The following is an 18,453-nucleotide window of genomic DNA, read 5'->3' as shown; positions in this document are numbered from 1 at the left end:
TGCGCGTGCCACACACACACACACACACACACACACACACATTTCAGTTTCCATGATCTTTAATAAAAGGCACATGTACAGCCATAGTGAGATGAGTCAGTGAGTCTATTGGCATAGAGACGAAAAGCATTAAAACACAGAAATACAAGACCTAGATAGGCCCGGAGGAGTCAGATCTATAGAAACACTCAACCTAAATAGGTCAGGAGGAGAGACAGAGCTATCACAGTAGATTCTACTTTTTAGTAACATCGTCATCTCAGCATCATTCAAGTAACTAACACTCTAAACACGTCACCATAGTAACGCACCAGACCCCCCCCCACACACACACAAATTTCCAGTTCCCAAAGTCAAAAGGTCCATCCAGGATTCTCCCCATTTAAAAGCAGAGTCGTGAGCTAGGTCTAGATACAATCAGATCAGGAGTTAACCGGCGATGGAAGACACCAGCATAGCGGCTTGTTTAGCGGTGGAACTTAGTTTGAGCCGTCAACAATCGCTGAGCAGCTGCTCTTGCGATCATTGTCAGGAAACCACACCTGCCCCACTCGCTGCAGAAGTTCACAACGAGAACGTGTAGGCTATATAGAAATATTTATGCTCAAATTGAAAAATCATTAAACTAAATGAGGATTTCTTTCATCCCTAAATCGAGGTGTAGATGACATCTCACATTCCAGTGTTGAACTTGTAAACAAGGCTGCATGGGATTTCTGTTAATGAGACTCCGTGCAGCCAATGGGAATGTCCGGCTTTACTTGTGGATTTGACCGCAAAAACAACCACTCTGCAGATGTTAGCTAAAGCGGATCTGATGGAATCGAGCCCTTAGTCCTGTGAAACAGCGTTGAGCCGGTGGACCGTTCAGGTTCTCTTTTCCTTCTTCCGGAGGGGAACCACCCCAAGATAACGCCCTAGGCTTTAGCTTAGAGGACTAACACGGTCTTGTGGCACGCAGACAAACCAGATTCAAACCCAGTCTGTCACACTAGCTGGGGTTCCCTTCAGGTCCTTTTCAGGGTTCTGGGTTCTCCGGTTCGAGCACGGCCCAACCCGAGCAGAAGGAGGAGTCCACACACACATACATACACAGATGTTGGTTTCTGAGCAGGCCTAAGAGGTCTGCCGATTGTGTGTATGCGTGTGCGTGTGGCCATGCAAGTATCTGTTTATAGGGATGTGATCACTAGGGCCCTAAATGTATCTGTCTCAACACAAACGCACGCGAGCAACACCGTGCACACACACACACACACACACGCAAGCGCACAGCCACACTAATACCAAACTAAAAAAAGGATAAATTCAAAGGATTTTAAATATTCAGGGTTAAAAAGAAATAAAAAAGGAGGTATAAGTTATAACTTTTTGAGGTTAAATATTTAAATCACAACTCATTTTTTAAGTACTAACTAAAAGGAGCATGCAAAACACTGCCATCTTGGCTCTGCTCTGGGTCGGTCTCAGAACAAAATGGACGGCTGTCCTAATCAAACAGACTAGGAGCAGGTCAGAGTGTATGTATACAGGTAACCCACCCTTCCATTCTATAGGACAGACTAGGAGCAGGTCAGAGTATGTATACAGGTAACCCACCCTTCCATTCTATAGGACAGACTAGGAGCAGGTCAGAGTATGTATACAGGTAACCCACCCTTCCATTCTATAGGACAGACTAGGAGCAGGTCAGAGTATGTATAAAGGTAACCCACCCTTCCATTCTATAGGACAGACTAGGAGCAGGTCAGAGTGTATGTATACAGGTAACCCACCCTTCCATTCTATAGGACAGACTAGGAGCAGGTCAGAGTGTACGTATACAGGTAACCCACCCTTCCATTCTATAGGACAGACTAGGTGAGTGGTCAACAGAGTTCAAAAGCTCACATTCACATCTTTGGAACACATACGCACACACATTTACTCAGAGTATCATACCACACACACACTCTCGTATGGTTCATCCTGCTTTGGTGGGTATGAGCTACCTTTGGCTCTGGGGTCAAAGGGTGAAAGGTCAGACAGACTCAACAGGTACACCATCCTGTCTCCATAGCGACAACCCCCTCTCCCCTAACACCCCCATTGTAACAACTCCTCAGTCCATACAGATGAATTCCCCTAGCAACATCATCCGGTCTCCATAGTGACAGCCCCATCTCCCCTAACACCCCCATAGTAACATCTTCCTCAGTCCATACAGATGAATTCCCCTAGCAACACCATCCGGTCTCCATAGTGACAGCCCCATCTCCCCTAACACCCCCATAGTAACATCTTCCTCAGTCCATACAGATGAATTCCCCTAGCAACACCATCCGGTCTCCATAGTGACAACCCCATCTCCCCTAACACCCCCATAGTAAATCATAGCAACACTAAAAGCAGAACCTGAAATGGTGGGATTCCCTAACTCTCTCAATATGTGGTCCAGTGTGTGTGTGTGTGTGTGTGTGTGTGTGTGTGTGTGTGTGTGTGTGTGTGTGTGTGTGTGTGTGTGTGTGTGTGTGTGTGTAAAGAGGTATCAGTGGTGTCTCACTTTAAACTCAAACTTCTCTCTCCCTCACGTCCTCTACACGTCTCTCTCGGTCCTCCTCCTCTTCCTCTGTCTATTTCTGGATCTGGAAGATGAAGAGACGTAGGTTGATGTTCTTAGCGGCCAGTAGTTTGTTACACTCCACAGAGTCGGTGATGGGCAGGGGGACGTAGTCAGTTTCGTTGGTGTCGTTGCTGAACGCATGATGGTGAATCACAGGCTTGATCCTCACATCATCGTACGGACCTTTCAACAGCAGGAAGGAACACTCTATAGCCGAGTTCACCTAGAAGGAGGAGGATGAACGTTAGAGAGAGCGAGAGCGAGCGAGAGCGAGAGTGTGTGTGTGTGTACCTTGCTCTTGAGGATGAGTTGGAAGGAGAGGGTGCGTTTGCACGAGAGGTTAGGGTTGCGTTCTGAGTCATTGACTCTGGCCTTCAGTACCCAGGTCTGGTTCAACACGGTGAAACGAGGACTTTCATAGTACAGACGAGTTATGAAGTCATCTGTCCGGTACGGCCTGAACTGGACCTCTGGACAGGGGAGAGAGCGGGGGGGGAGGACAACATTTGAAAGAAGCATGTTTTCTGTGTGTGTGAGACTGGTCCTTTGAGCCAGATTTAAATTATTGTCCTGGAAGTCAGATACTGTGTGTGTATGACAGTGTGTACCGTTGATAGGGTTGTTACGGTGACCGTATTACCGCCACACCGGCGGTCACGAGTCATCAAGGCAGTCAAATTCCACGTGACCGTTTAGTCACGGTAACTAGGCTTCTCCGAGCTCTGATGCTGCTGATGGTCATTAGTAGCCTACTGAACTTGTTTACTGCCTGGTACTCAGCACTCTATTGTCCCTATAACCACTCTGACATCAATGCAAATGGAATGGAAAATCTAATCAAACACTTCATGAGAGCCATGAGCTCATGTTGCGCAACATTTCTATAGACTATGCTATTGGGTGAGAAAACAGTGTGTGTGTGTGATGGCCTCTATTAAAAAGAGGAGGATCCCATCAGCTTTCTATAGGCTAGGCCTACTATATTTCTCAACTTTCCTAATATTAAGCACATTGCTTCTCTTTACAACAGGAGTATAGCCTACCTGACTGGCATGAAAATGAACCACAGGAAAAGTGTTCTTCATTCGCTATTTAAGTGCATAGATGACATGTATTTTTTCCTGCTGCTCCTGTTTTAAACAGGTGCATGATAATGGTCCATTCTAAATCAAAACAAATGTCACATATATACTATTTAGTATATGTAAAGACAATATTAAACCAGGAATAGTGTGATGGGTGACAATATTAGCCTATCACTTGTGAATGATGCCCAGCGTAAGAAACTGCCTTTTATTGCACATTTTTCAAATCATAGTGCCACACCTCATGTAGTCTAGCCCATAGGCCTATATGTTTTGATAAGGTTTGTATCACAACTAAAGTGGCGAAATAACTCCTTAAAATTAAGCACATTAATCCACTTCACAAGGGGTTTAGAGCCTAACTGGCATACATAAGCAGCACGTGAGTTTCTCAGGGGGAAATGGCACAACGCAGCACTCCGGGCCGAGGGCACAACGGGACTGGCCGCAAAAGGCATGGATTTTCTTTTAGGGTGCATTACGGCCAAAGGGGATGCCGCCGTGAAATCCGAGGCATTATCAAGTGCTTGTCAAATTGTGAATGAGAGACTGATGAAGTGTGTACAGCCTGTGCAAAAAAAACAAAGCAGAGCTCGTGCCTTTCAAGCAACTTTTTTCATTAGTCACGTCACGCAGCCTTACAATGTATTAATAATCTAAACATATAGCGCAACGTTTATAGAACAACTAAAGTCACATTAATAACGCTAAATTCAGCATATAGGAGTACCTATTTCTTTGTTAACCTCTCAACACAGAATAGCCGCATGTGCACACGTCCTCAAATCGTAAGGAGAAAATACTTATATTTTCTTCAGCTTTTTTTCAAATTGAATTCTTCATAATATAAAATAATGCCACAGAATTCTAAGCAAATCTTGTCTGTTAAATGAACTCGTGTAGCCCACAGCCATATGGCATAGTCAGATCAGAACCTAAGGACAACTCAGAGTATCCTATTCTGCTCTTCTGAAATATACATTTTCTTCAATAAATAATGGATTTATTGTGAAGGTGTAGGCTATATAACATGGATTTATTAGACTTTTTTCAAATGTAGATGTTCCAAAGGTCTGCATCGGTGTGTGGAAGCCAGGAGATGCTAAATGTGTTCATGTTAATTAACGGTCAATTACCATGAGACTAGAGGTCGACCGATTAATCGGAATTGCCGATAAATTAGGGCCGATTTCAAGTTTTCATAACAATCGGAAATCGGTAATTTTGGACGCCAATTTTGTCGATTATTATATATTTTTTTACACCTTTATTTAACTAGGCAAGTCGGTTAAGAACACATTCTTATTTTCAATGACGGCCTAGGAACAGTGGGTTTAACTGCCTTGTTCAGGGGCAGAACGACAGATTTTTACCTTGTCAGCTCAGGGATTCAATCTTGCAACCTTACGGTTAACTAGTCCAACGCCCTAACCACCTGCCTCACGAGGAGCCCACCTGTTACGCGAATGCAGTAAGAAGCCAAGGTAAGTTGCTAGCTAGCATTAAACTTATCTTATAAAAAACAATCAATCAATCATAATCACAAGTTATAACTACACATGGTTGATGATATTACTAGTTTATCTAGCGTGTCCTGCGTTGCATATAATCGATGCAGTGCGTATTCGCGAAAAAGGACTGTCGTTGCTCCAACGTGTACCTAACCATAAACATCAATGCCTTTCTTAAAATCAATACACAGAAGTATATATTTTTAAACCTGCATATTTAGCTAAAAGAAAACCAGGTTAGCAGGCACTTCTCTTGCGTTCATTGCACGCAGAGTCAGGGTATATGCAACAGTTTGGGACGCCTGGCTCATTGCGAACTAATTTGCCCGAATTTTACGTAATTATGACATAACATTGAAGGTTGTGCAATGTAACAGGAATATTTAGACTGATGGATGCCTCCCGTTAGATAAAATATGGAACGGTTCCGTATTTCACTGAAAGAATAAATGTTTTGTTTTCGAGATGATAGTTTCCGGATTCGACCATATTAATGACCTAAGGCTCGTATTTCTGTGTGTTATTATGATATAATGAAGTCTATGATTTGATAGAGCAGTCTGACTGAGCGATGGTGGGCACCAGCAGTCTCGTAAGCATTCATTCAAACAGCACTTTCGTGCGTTTTGCCAGCAGCTCTGCTGTTTATGAATTCAAGCCTATCAACTCCCGAGATTAGGCTGGTGTAACCGATGTGAAATGGCTAGCTAGTTAGCGGGGTGCGTGCTAATAGCGTTTCAAACATCACTCGCTCAGACTTGGAGTAGTTGTTCCCCTTGCTCTGCATGGGTAACGCTGCTTCGAGGGTGGCTGTTGTCGATGTGTTCCTGGTTCGAGCCCAGGTAGGTGCAAGGAGAGGGACGGAAGCTATACTGTTACACTGGCAATACTAAAGTGCCTATAAGAACATCCAATAGTCAAAGGTATATGAAATACAAATGGTATAGAGGGAAATAGTCCTATAATTCCAACAACCTAAAACTTCTTACCTGGGAATATTGAAGACTCGTGTTAAAAGGAACCACCAGCTTTCATATGTTCTCATGTTCTGAGCAAGGAACTTAAATGTTAGCTTTCTTACATGGCACATATTGCACTTTTACTTTCTTCTCCAACACTTTGTTTTTGCATTATTTAAACCAAATTGAACATGATTCATTATTTATTTGAGGCTAAATTGATTTTATTGATGTATTATATTAAGTTAAAATAAGTGTTCATTCAGTATTGTTGTAATTGTCATTATTACAAAAAAAAATGTATTATTATATATTTATATATATATATATATATATATGTATATATTTATTAAAAATAAAATGTATTATTATTATTATATATATATATATTTATGTATATATATATATATATATATATTTATTTAAGTATATACAGTGGGGAGAACAAGTATTTGATACACTGCCGATTTTGCAGGTTTTCCTACTTACAAAGCATGTAGAGGTCTGTAATTTTTATCATAGGTACACTTCAACTGTGAGAGACGGAATCTAAAACAAAAATCCAGAAAATCACAATTTGCATTTGCATTTTTGCATTTTAATTTGCATTTTATTGCATGACATAAGTATTTGATACATCAGAAAAGCAGAACTTAATATTTGGTACAGAAACCTTTGTTTGCAATTACAGAGATCATACGTTTCCTGTAGTTCTTGACTAGGTTTGCACACACTGCAGCAGGGATTTTGGCCCACTCCTCCCTACAGATCTTCTCCAGATCCTTCAGGTTTCGGGGCTGTCGCTGGGCAATACGGACTTTCAGCTCCCTCCAAAGATTTTCTATTGGGTTCAGGTCTGGAGACTGGCTAGGCCACTCCAGGACCTTGAGATGCTTCTTACGGAGCCACTCCTTAGTTGCCATGGCTGTGTGCTTCGTGTCGTTGTCATGCTGGAAGACCCAGCCACGACCCATCTTCAATGCTCTTACTGAGGGAAGGAGGTTGTTGGCCAAGATCTCGCGATACATGGCCCCATCCATCCTCCCCTCAATACGGTGCAGTCGTCCTGTCCCCTTTGCAGAAAAGCATCCCCAAAGAATGATGTTTCCACCTCCATGCTTCACGGTTGGGATGGTATTCTTGGGGTTGTACTCATCCTTCTTCTTCCTCCAAACACGGCGAGTGGAGTTAGACCAAAAAGCTATATTTTTGTCTCATCAGACCACATGACCTTCTCCCATTCCTCCTCTGGATCATCCAGATGGTCATTGGCAAACTTCAGACGGGCCTGGACATGCACTGGCTTAAGCAGGGGGACCTTGCGTGCGCTACAGGATTTTAATCCATGACGGCGTAGTGTGTTACTAATGGTTTTCTTTGAGACTGTGGTCCCAGCTCTCTTCAGGTCATTGACCAGGTCCTGCCGTGTAGTTCTGGGCTGATCCCTCACCTTCCTCATGATCATTGATGCCCCACGAGGTGAAATCTTGCATGGAGCCCCAGACCGAGGGTGATTGACCGTCATCTTGAACTTCTTCCATTTTCTAATAATTGCGCCAACAGTTGTTTCCTTCTCACCAAGCTGCTTGCCTATTGTCCTGTAGCCCATCCCAGCCTTGTGCAGGTCTACAATTTTATCCCTGATGTCCTTACACAGCTCTCTGGTCTTGGCCATTGTGGAGAGGTTGGAATCTGTTTGATTGAGTGTGTGGACAGGTGTCTTTTATACAGGTAACGAGTTCAAACAGGTGCAGTTAATACAGGTAATGAGTGGAGAACAGGAGGGCTTCTTAAAGAAAAACTAACAGGTCTGTGAGAGCCGGAATTCTTACTGGTTGGTAGGTGATCAAATACTTATGTCATGCAATAAAATGCAAATTAATTATTTAAAAATCATACAATGTGATTTTCTGGATTTTTGTTTTAGATTCCGTCTCTCACAGTTGAAGTGTACCTATGATAAAAATGACAGACCTCTACATGCTTTGTAAGTAGGAAAACCTGCAAAATCGGCAGTGTATCAAATACTTGTTCTCCCCACTGTATATATATTTATTTATATTTTTTATTTTTATTTTTTTTATTTATTATTTTTTTTTTTCATTTTATATTTTTTTATTTTTTATTTAATTTTATTTAAATCGGCCGATTAATCGGTACCGGCTATTTTTGGTCCTCCAATAATCGGTATCGGCGTTGAAAAATCATAAAATCGGTCGACCTCTACATGAGACAGACAGTTATTTGCTTGACAATCACCAGCTGACTAAATTTCGTGACCGCAACAGACCTAACTGTGGAAGTCAGGTATTGTGTGTGTATGAGTGTGTATTGTGGAAGTCAGGTATTGTGTGCATCACAGCCTCCTCAATCACTTTTTATAGCCACTGTTTACAGGCCTCCTGAGCCATATACAGTGTTCCTTACTGAGCTCCCTGAACCTTGTAGTCAGGGCAGATAATATTCAAGTTTTTGCTGACACAGACCCACTCCAAAAAGGTTTTCGGAGCCATCATCGACTCAGTGGGTTGTGTCTAACATGTCCCCAGACCTACGCATTGCCAGAGTCATACCCTGGATCTAGTTTAGTCCCGTGGATTATACATTCTGGATCTAGATGTTTTTCCTCATAATCCTGGAAGATTAGAAAATACCTGAGCCCAGACCAAGGCTCTGCATCGGTCCTCGTGCGTCTAGACCTTAACGCCTCTTGACACCGTCGATCACCACATTCTTTTGGAAAGATTGGAAACCCTAAATTGGTCTGCACAGACAAGTTCTTACTTGGTGTAGAGTTTATCTGTCAGAAAGATATCATTTTGTCTCTGTGGATGGTTTATCCTCTAACAAATCAATTGTAAGTTCCGTTTTTAGGACCACTATTGTTTTCACTATATATTCTACATCCTGGTGATGTCATTCGGAAAGACAATATTAACTTTCACTGCTATGCGGCTGACACACATATGAAGCATGGTGAAGACCCAAAATTGCCTACCCTGGAAGCCTGTGTTTCAGACACAAGGAAGTGGATGGCGGAAAATGTTTTACTTTTAAACTCTGACAAAAACAGAGATGCTTGTTCTAGGTCTCAAGAAACAGAGAGATCTGCTGTTGGATCTGACAATTAATCTTGATGGATGGACAGTTGTCTCAAATAAAACTGAAAGACCTCAGTGTTACTCTGGACCGTGATCTCTTTTGACGAACATATCAATAATATTTCAAGGATAGTGAGAGACGCAGACTCGGTCTCAACCTTAAGTCTTTACTGAAGACTCATCTCTTCAGTAGGTCATATGATTGAGTGTAGTCTGGCCCAGGAGTGCGAAGGTGAACGGAAAGGCACTAGAGCAACGAACCACCCTTGCTGTCGGTTCCTGGCCGGCTCCCCTCTCTCCACTGGGATTCTCTGCCTCTGACCCTAATACAGGGGCCGAGTCACTGGCTTACTAGTGCTCTCGCATGCCGTACCCCATAAAAGGGATGCGTCACATCACGCAAGGCTTTTCTCGCTATACTCAACATGCGTGTTGAGTCACTGACATGATCTTCCTGTCCGGTCTCGCGCCCCGTCGGACTCATGCGGTGGAGATCTTCATGGGCTACACTCAGCCTCGTCTCAGGGTGGTAAGATGGTGGTCTGTTGATATCCCTCTAGTCGTGTGGTGGCTGTGCTTTGGCAAAGCCGGGGGGGCTAGGGTCAGTCTGTCCTGTCTGGTGAAATGCTGGTGTCCTGTGGGAACTTAAGTATGCTCCCTCTAATTCTCCCATCTCTCTCTTTAGGAGGACCTGAGGCCTAGGACCATGCCTCAGGACTACCTTGCCTGATGACTCGTGGTTGTCCCCAGTCCACCTGGTCGTGCTGTTGCTCCAGTTTCAACTGTTTTGCCTGCAGCTATGGAACCCCTGACCTGTTCAGACGTGCTACCTTATCTAGGACCTGCTGTTCTCGACCCCCTCTCTCTCTACTGTACCTGCTGTCTTGACCTCTGATTTCTCAGATATGAAAAGCCAACTGGTATTTACTCCACAGGTGCCCTCTACAAGCACTGTGATTATTATTTGACCCTGCTGGTCATCTATAAACATGTGTTCATCTTGAAGAATGATCTGGCCTTAATGGCCATGTACTGTTATAATCTCCACCAGGCACAGCCAGAAGAGGACTGGTCACCCCTCAGAGCAGTGTTCCTCTCTACGTTTCATCCTAGGTTCCTGCCTTTCTAGGGAGTTTTCCTAGCCACTGTGCTTCTACATCTACATTGCTTGCTGTTTGGGGTTTTAGGCTGGGTTTCTGTATAGCACTTTGTGACATCTGCTGATGTAAAAAGGGCTTTATAAATAACTGTAATTTGATTTGACAGTGTGGAAGTAAGGTACTGTGTGTGTGACAGTGTGTACCTAGCCTACCTGTGAAGCCTATCTTCTCGTAACAGAGCAGGGAGAATATAGAGTTGTAAAGGGTTAGTTCTCTGCTGTGGCTCTGGTCCATCTCCCCCAGGATACCCATCAGCTCTGTGCCAGTCTTGGTGGGATGGCAGCACTCCTCCTCGTGGGCCGGTAGCTCGTGGAACGGTCCCTTCCATGGGCAGCCAATCCGCTTATACTTACACTGCGTCACCCTGGCAACACATCAGGAAGTGGGAGTTTAGGGCCAATCATGGTAGTGCACCGCTTAAAGCCATCACCCTACAGATCTGCAAACACGGAGGGGTTAAGGCCAAGGGGGAGGGGTAAGAAGTGATTTGGGACCGGCTGTATAATTTCTGCTGGTTCTGTCATTGAGCCTATTGCAGGTGTTGTCTGGTAGGGTGTGTTATTGCTGAGCGATTAACTAAAATATCAGTTATTTTTCATTTTTTTAACAAGTAATTGATCGATGTCTGTTGAATTATTTTAATTATATTTTGTTCATTTTTTTCCTGTGAGCTCAATGCACAGTTTCTCTAGAGATAAATCAGATCCAGCCTGAACTGTGAGATGTAGTAGGAAGTTGTAGTTTCCAATATTATACATAGCTTAACGAAGAAAACGTGGTAACTAACTACAATGACCATAATCCATTGAGCACCTATTTGTCCGGTGTGTGTGTTTCTTTTACACCTGCTACGGAATAGACAGAAGACTGCCCAATCGAGAGCAGCTGTTGCTTCACCAGGTATCTTTACCTAAAAATACATGATCTAAGTGATTGATAGTTGGTATTCAGCAGTCATAAAAGTATGCCTTATTTACTTTGAATAACTACTCAAAATTTGATATTGTCAAACAGTAGCTCGTAATATGCATAAATGATGGTTAATAAGTGATAAGCAGTAATGGGCAGTCACTACCATCATGGGACTTTCATTCACTGTTTTAGTATGTGTTGTTACATCATTCAACCCACATAATGCATTTAATGTTTAAAAAAATATTATAGAACCAAAACAACCTCAAAACACTAATCGCTCAGCACTAGTGTGTGTGTGTGTGTGTGTGTGTGTGTGTGTGTGTGTGTGTGTGTGTGTGTGTGTGTGTGTGTGTGTGTGTGTACCAATGAGGTGTGTACCTGTCTTGGCACTCCTCTTTCTGGTGCCTCTCTAGGCTGGAGCGAGGGAACTGTTTGAGACAGAAGGGACAGTCTGTGGGCAGCTCACTCACAGCCTTCTCTACAGCCAGGTTCCTACAACACAGAGACTTGGTGATCTCACACCTGGGGGGGGGGGGAGAGAAAGATAGGGCACACTGAATCAACCAATTATATACTGAACAAAAATATAAAACGCACCATGCAACAATTTAAAAGATTTTACATATATCAATTACTCACTCAGTCAATTCAATTCAAGTGCATTTGTAAACTGTGTGTGTGTGCGTATACGTACCTGCAGTTAGGACAAGTGGCCTGTTCCTCTTTCAGACGAGAGTCAGCCAGCAGGTGGATGAAACAGCCAGCACACATCAGGTGACCGTTGGTGCACTGTAGAGCGGGAAGGGTTATTGTAGGTGTGTTTGGTGTCCATACTGTTGATATGAGTCTTTAGAAATCAGTGTTAATACACTCATTTGCTTTGAGGTGGGTAGAGCATCTAGTGAGGGCATACTACTCAGTATCACAACACAGTGAACTGGGTAAGAGAGGAGAGCAGTTCACTCTGTAAGGTGGCATCTTGGGGCTTTTCTATTTCCTAGGGGGTCAGCCTGGGATAATCAATGTGCAGAACAGACATCTGCAGGTGTTCATGTCTTGTTGGCAAATCTGAATAGAAAAGGCTCGGGTGCCATTTTGGACACCTACATCCTGAGGATTTATAGATAATCTCTTTCGCAGCGCTGAGCACTGTCTACCGATATTATCTATAGGTCATAATTTCTCTGCACAGCGCTGAGCACTGGCTAACCCTTCTGAACACGTTAACTACTGAGCTAGCGGCTAGCCTGCGTCCCTGGGCCCAACATCCTCTCTTCACCCATCTAGCTAACGTTACAGCCCACGACAGGTGCTGAGGCTTACAGATTTTCCTCAACCCCTACTTCATGCCTGCCATTCCTAGCCTGTGAAGCTAAATAGACATGTTAGTTGGGTCTATTTAATACGACGTTAGCTAACTAGCTGGCTAATATTGACAAGTGGGACAGAGTTGGTAGGCCAGGACAGGTGTGTTTGACAGCATTTACCTGATAAACGGAGGCTTTGGGCAGGTCTAAACACACCGTGCAGCACAGCACTGAATACAGCCTCTCTTCCAGCTTTCCCGACTCTCCCTCCGGCAGTCTCATCCGCTTCTTGGGCGGCGGCTCGTCCGGGTCCGACTCGGGCCCGAGCCCCTCTCCTCTTCGGAAGCCCACCTCCTCTTGCATTGATGGCCCACCGACCACTGTCTCCAGGGCTGCCCCCACCGCCCCAACCCCCAGTCCGCCTGAGGAGCCTGGAGCCGCCGCGACGCCCACCTCACCACGCTCTTCCATCGAGGACATGGTGGGTGGTGGTGATGGTTTTGGTCAAGCGTAATCTAGCGACCTGTCGCCAAAATGTTAGCTAGCTGGCAGATTTAGCTACACCAGGCTAGGCAAGGGAAAGCCAGGACAGCTAACGGTCAGCTGGCTAACAAGAAGTCAGAGCTGGAATACACGTTAGCTAGCTAGCTAGTTTGTAAGCAATGTTGCGCAATAGGCTTTGAATTTAACAAACGGACATTCACCTAACGTTCTAGAAATTTCCAAAAATCGTTATTTGACGGTCGTTTTCGTATAAATGTAGCGCTGTTGACTGGCAGTTTAACGAATATATTCAGCTAGCTACATGCTATAGCTAACAAGCTCACAAAACACTCCAGTCCTCGCCCTTGTCTAGCTAGAACAAAACAACCCGTCAGATGTTTTTGTGTTGTCAAGTCGCAGTTATTTGCCGTGACAGCGCATGAGCGGCCGTTCATAACGGCCCGGTTCGGCAGGTCGGTAAACGTTTTGTCCCTGCTGCCAGCTCGCTATCCACTGGACCTCCGGGACGTGTCAGTTTTGGAAAAATCTGAGAGATGTTCAGACAGTTCGCTAGGATTTGCCTAGTTTAACTACACAGACATCTTTGTTTTTCTCCTGTCCGGACCGTCCCCTCCTCCTCTCCCCGACTTCACTACACCCTAGCTCGGCTGCACCTTCCAATCCTAACCGGTGTTACTCAACTATAGTCACAAAAACAGCAAATCCCGAGTTTCGTTGCTTGATAAACTGTCAATATTTTGCCAGCTGCTGTTAAGGCCTCCCTTGACAGTCCTTGCGCTGCGTCGCAGATTGGCTAACAGTGGAATGTTTTTTTGTTTTTTTTTGTAGCAGATGACTTGGGGGGTATTTAAACAGTTATGTGGGTGCGCATGCGCGGTTGCTGTCTGCAGGGTGCGTGTGGGGGACCGGGTAGAATTTAGGACTTGAAAGGTGACCAAAACCCGATATGCGACAAAATGGAGCACGTCACCTCACCTGAAGGGCATCACCTGCCTAGACACAGCCAGACATAATCTGACACATCATGCTACCTGAAACCCTGGTTGCCCCTGTACAATTGATAGCCAACAAAATGTAACAACAATAGGTCTATCTATTCTTCATTTGTCAAATGATGTAATAGACTAATACATTGGGTGATAGCAGCAGAACCCAGGTGTTGTGATCTTGTTGATAATTATTATTACACTTTTTGGTCACTCAAAACGTTGCCACAACTGTTTATCTTGTGTCTGACACAGAAGATACACAGTCAAAAGGTGGTGTTAGATAGGGGTAATGAGGAGGCCTGGTGTCAGCTATCTGATCAGGCAGGGTGGGGTCGCAGCCTGTGATTGGCCAAAGGGACATGCCTTATATGGCTAAATGACATGACCAGAGATCAACATCTCCTACACACACACACACACACATACACACACAGCTGTCACTATCTTAACTTACGTCACTGGGGCCGAGCTCCCTGCCACCCAGGACCTCTATACCAGGCGGTGTCAGAGGAAGGCCCAAAAGTTGTCAAAGACCCCCTGCCACCCAGGACCTCTATACCAGGCGGTGTCAGAGGAAGGCCCAAAAGTTGTGAAAGACTCCAGCCCCCCATGTCAGACGTTTCTCTCTGCTACCGCACAGCAACCGATGAACCAAGTCTGGAATCAACAAGACACTGCACAGCTTCTACCCCCAAGCCAGAAGACTCCTAAATAGTTAGTTATACGTGCATATCTACCTCAATTACCTCGTACCCCTGCATATCTACCTCAATTACCTCGTACCCCTGCATATCTACCTCAATTACCTCGTACCCCTGCATATCTACCTCAATTACCTCGTACCCCTGCATATCTACCTCAATTACCTCGTACCCCTGCATATCTACCTCAATTACCTCGTACCCCTGCATATCTACCTCAATTACCTCGTACCCCTGCATATCTACCTCAATTACCTCGTACCCCTGCATATCTACCTCAATTACCTCGTACCCCTGCATATCTACCTCAATTACCTCGTACCCCTGCATATCTACCTCAATTACCTCGTACCCCTGCATATCTACCTCAATTACCTCGTACCCCTGCATATCTACCTCAATTACCTCGTACCCCTACATATCTACCTCAATTACCTCGTACCCCTGCATATCTACCTCAATTACCTCGTACCCCTGCATATCTACCTCAATTACCTCGTACCCCTGCATATCTACCTCAATTACCTCTTACCCCTGCATATCGACTCAGTACTCGTACCCCGTGTATAAAGCCAAGTTATCATTACTCATTGTGTATTTATTATTACTTTTATTATTACGAATTTTACTTTTCTATTATTTCTCTATTTTCTTTCTCTCTGCAATGTTGAGAACAGCCCGTAAGTAAGCATTTCACTGTTAGTCCACACATGTTGTTAACGAAGCATGTGACCATTTTTATTTGATTTGATTGAACACCAGTCGTCAAGCAAGATTAATGTGCAGCGTATGTGCACTAAAAACAGGTCCCTGTCATGTTTTGTCTTTGATCTTCATGTCTTGTCCCTGTGCTTCCCTCTGCTGGTCTTATTAGGTTCTTTCCCTCTTTCTCTCTCTCTCTCTCCTCCTCCCTCTCTCCCTCTCCCGCTCTCTCTCTCTATCGTTCCGTTCCTGCTCCCAGCTGTTTCTCATTCTCCTAACGACCTCATTTACTCTTTCACACCTGTCCCCTATTTTGCCCTCTGATTAGAGTCCCTATTTCTCCCTCTGTTTTCCGCTTCTGTCCTGGTCGGATTCTTGTTTGATGTTTGCTGTTCCTGTGTCCTTGTTCCGCCCTGTCGTGTTCTTTGCCTTCTTCAGATGCTGCGTGTGAGCAGGTGTCTATGTCAGCTACGGCCAGTGCCTTCCTGAAGCGACCTGCAGTCTGTGGTCGCGTCTCCAGTCGTTCCTCTCTATTGACGAGAGGATTTCAGTTCCTGTTTTGGATTGACCATTGATAATATCCAGGAGAATCATTATTTGTTTAAGACTGGAATAAAGACTCTGTTTCTATTACGTCGCTTTTGGGTCCTCATTCACCAGCATAACAGAAGAATCCGACCACGAATGGACCCAGCGACTACGGATTCTCGCAACACTGCCGTCGAGATCCAGGGAGCAATGCTCGGCAGACACGAGCAGGAATTGTCTGCTGCTCGTCATGCCGTTGAGACCCTGGCCGCTCATGTCTCCGATCTCTCAGGACAGTTTCAGAGTCTTCGTCTCGTGCCACCAGCTACTTCCTGGTCTTCCGAGTCTCCGGAGCCTAGGGTTAATAACCCACCATGTTACTCTGGGCAGCCCACTGAGTGTCGCTCCTTTCTCACCCAGTGTGATATTGTGTTCTCTCTCCAGCCCAACACATACTCTGGAGAGAGAGCTCGGATCGCTTACGTCATATCACTCCTTACTGGTCGGGCTCGGGAGTGGGGCACAGCTATCTGGGAGGCAAGGGCTGAGTGTTCTAACGTTTATCAGAACTTTAAGGAGGAGATGATACGGGTTTTTGATCGTTCAGTTTTTGGGAAGGAGGCTTCCAGGGCCCTGGCTTCCCTATGTCAAGGTGATCGATCCATAACGGATTACTCTATAGAGTTTCGCACTCTTGCTGCATCCAGTGACTGGAACGAGCCGGCGTTGCTCGCTCGTTTTCTGGAGGGACTCCACGCTGAGGTTAAGGATGAGATTCTCTCCCGGGAGGTTCCGTCCAGCGTGGACTCTTTGATTGCACTCGCCATCCGCATAGAACGACGGGTAGATCTTCGTCACCGAGCTCGTGGAAGAGAGCTCGCGTTAACGGTGTTTCCCCTCTCCGCATCTCAACCATCTCCTCCCATCGGCTCAGAGACTGAGCCCATGCAGCTGGGAGGTATTCGCATCTCGACTAAGGAGAGGGAACGGAGAATCACCAACCGCCTTTGCCTCTATTGCGGTTCTGCTGGACATTTTGTCATGTCATGTCCAGTAAAAGGCCAGAGCTCATCAGTAAGCGGAGGGCTACTGGTGAGCGCTACTACTCAGGTCTCTCCATCAAGATCCTGTACTACCTTGTCGGTCCATCTACGCTGGACCGGTTCGGCTGCTTCCTGCAGTGCCTTGATAGACTCTGGGGCTGAGGGTTGTTTTATGGACGAAGCATGGGCTCGGAAACATGACATTCCTCTCAGACAGTTAGGGAAGCCCACGCCCATGTTCGCCTTAGATGGTAGTCCTCTCCCCAGTATCAGATGTGAGACACTACCTTTAACCCTCACAGTATCTGGTAACCACAGTGAGACCATTTCCTTTTTGATTTTTCGTTCACCTTTTACACCTGTTGTTTTGGGTCATCCCTGGCTAGTATGTCATAATCCTTCTATTAATTGGTCTAGTAATTCTATCCTATCCTGGAACGTTTCTTGTCATGTGAAGTGTTTAATGTCTGCTATCCCTCCTGTGTCTTCTGTCCCCTCTACTCAGGAGGAACCTGGTGATTTGACAGGAGTGCCGGAGGAATATCATGATCTGCGCACGGTCTTCAGTCGGTCCAGAGCCAGCTCCCTTCCTCCTCACCGGTCGTATGATTGTTGTATTGATCTCCTTCCGGGGACCACTCCCCCTCGGGGTAGACTATACTCTCTGTCGGCTCCCGAACGTAAGGCTCTCGAGGATTATCTGTCTGTTTCTCTCGACGCCGGTACCGTGGTGCCTTCTTCCTCTCCCGCCGGAGCGGGGTTTTTCTTTGTTAAGAAGAAGGACGGTACTCTGCGCCCCTGCGTGGATTATCGAGGGCTGAATGACATAACGGTTAAGAATCGTTATCCGCTTCCCCTTATGTCGTCAGCCTTCGAGATTTTGCAGGGAGCCAGGTGCTTTACTAAGTTGGACCTTCGTAACGCTTACCATCTCGTACGCATCAGAGAGGGGGACGAGTGGAAAACGGCGTTTAACACTCCGTTAGGGCATTTTGAATACCGGGTTCTGCCGTTCGGTCTCGCTAATGCTCCAGCTGTCTTTCAGGCATTAGTTAATGATGTACTGAGAGACATGCTGAACATTTTTGTTTTCGTTTACCTTGACGATATCCTGATTTTTTCACCGTCACTCGAGATTCATGTTCAGCACGTTCGACGTGTACTCCAGCGCCTTTTAGAGAATTGTCTCTACGTGAAGGCTGAGAAGTGCGCCTTTCATGTCTCCTCTGTCACATTTCTCGGTTCTGTTATTTCCGCTGAAGGCATTCAGATGGATCCCGCTAAGGTCCAGGCTGTCAGCGATTGGCCCGTCCCTAAGTCACGTGTCGAGTTGCAGCGCTTTCTCG

The 18,453-nt window shown here is 45.3% G+C and overlaps 1 protein-coding gene across 2 annotated transcripts; it reads right to left on the bottom strand.

Annotated features, from left to right (window-relative positions):
• Positions 1–41: 41 nt before the first annotated feature.
• Positions 42–13,980, bottom strand: LOC139559141 (zinc finger TRAF-type-containing protein 1-like). 2 transcript variants are annotated; one of them, XM_071374881.1, is made up of 6 exons: positions 12,821–13,980; positions 12,028–12,122; positions 11,712–11,855; positions 10,562–10,782; positions 2,894–3,072; positions 42–2,825 (listed from the first exon to the last, which is right to left on the bottom strand). In XM_071374881.1, the coding sequence occupies exons 1-6, from the start codon at positions 13,118–13,120 to the stop codon at positions 2,613–2,615; spliced, it is 1,152 nt and encodes a 383-aa protein (XP_071230982.1). In that variant the 5' UTR covers positions 13,121–13,980; the 3' UTR covers positions 42–2,612. The 2 variants fall into 2 exon arrangements, with proteins under 2 accessions (XP_071230982.1, XP_071230983.1); XM_071374882.1 differs by having other exon boundaries at positions 10,571–10,782; positions 12,821–13,978.
• Between the last annotated feature and the right edge of the window lie 4,473 nt (positions 13,981–18,453).

This window comes from Salvelinus alpinus, chromosome 29 (assembly GCF_045679555.1).
Source record: "Salvelinus alpinus chromosome 29, SLU_Salpinus.1, whole genome shotgun sequence".
Classification (NCBI taxonomy): Eukaryota; Metazoa; Chordata; class Actinopteri; order Salmoniformes; family Salmonidae; genus Salvelinus; species Salvelinus alpinus.
This window is presented reverse-complemented; position numbering and strand designations above follow the sequence as displayed.

Coding starts and splice junctions, on each gene's coding strand:
- LOC139559141 (XM_071374881.1), bottom strand. CDS start 13,120: ATGTCCTCGATGGAAGAGCGTGGTGAGGTGGGCGTCGCGGCGGCTCCA. Junction 12,123..12,820: donor CCAAAGCCTCCGTTTATCAG/GTAAATGCTGTC, acceptor CCCGCTCTACAG/TGCACCAACGGTCACCTGAT. Junction 2,826..2,893: donor AACTCATCCTCAAGAGCAAG/GTACACACACAC, acceptor TCCTCCTTCTAG/GTGAACTCGGCTATAGAGTG.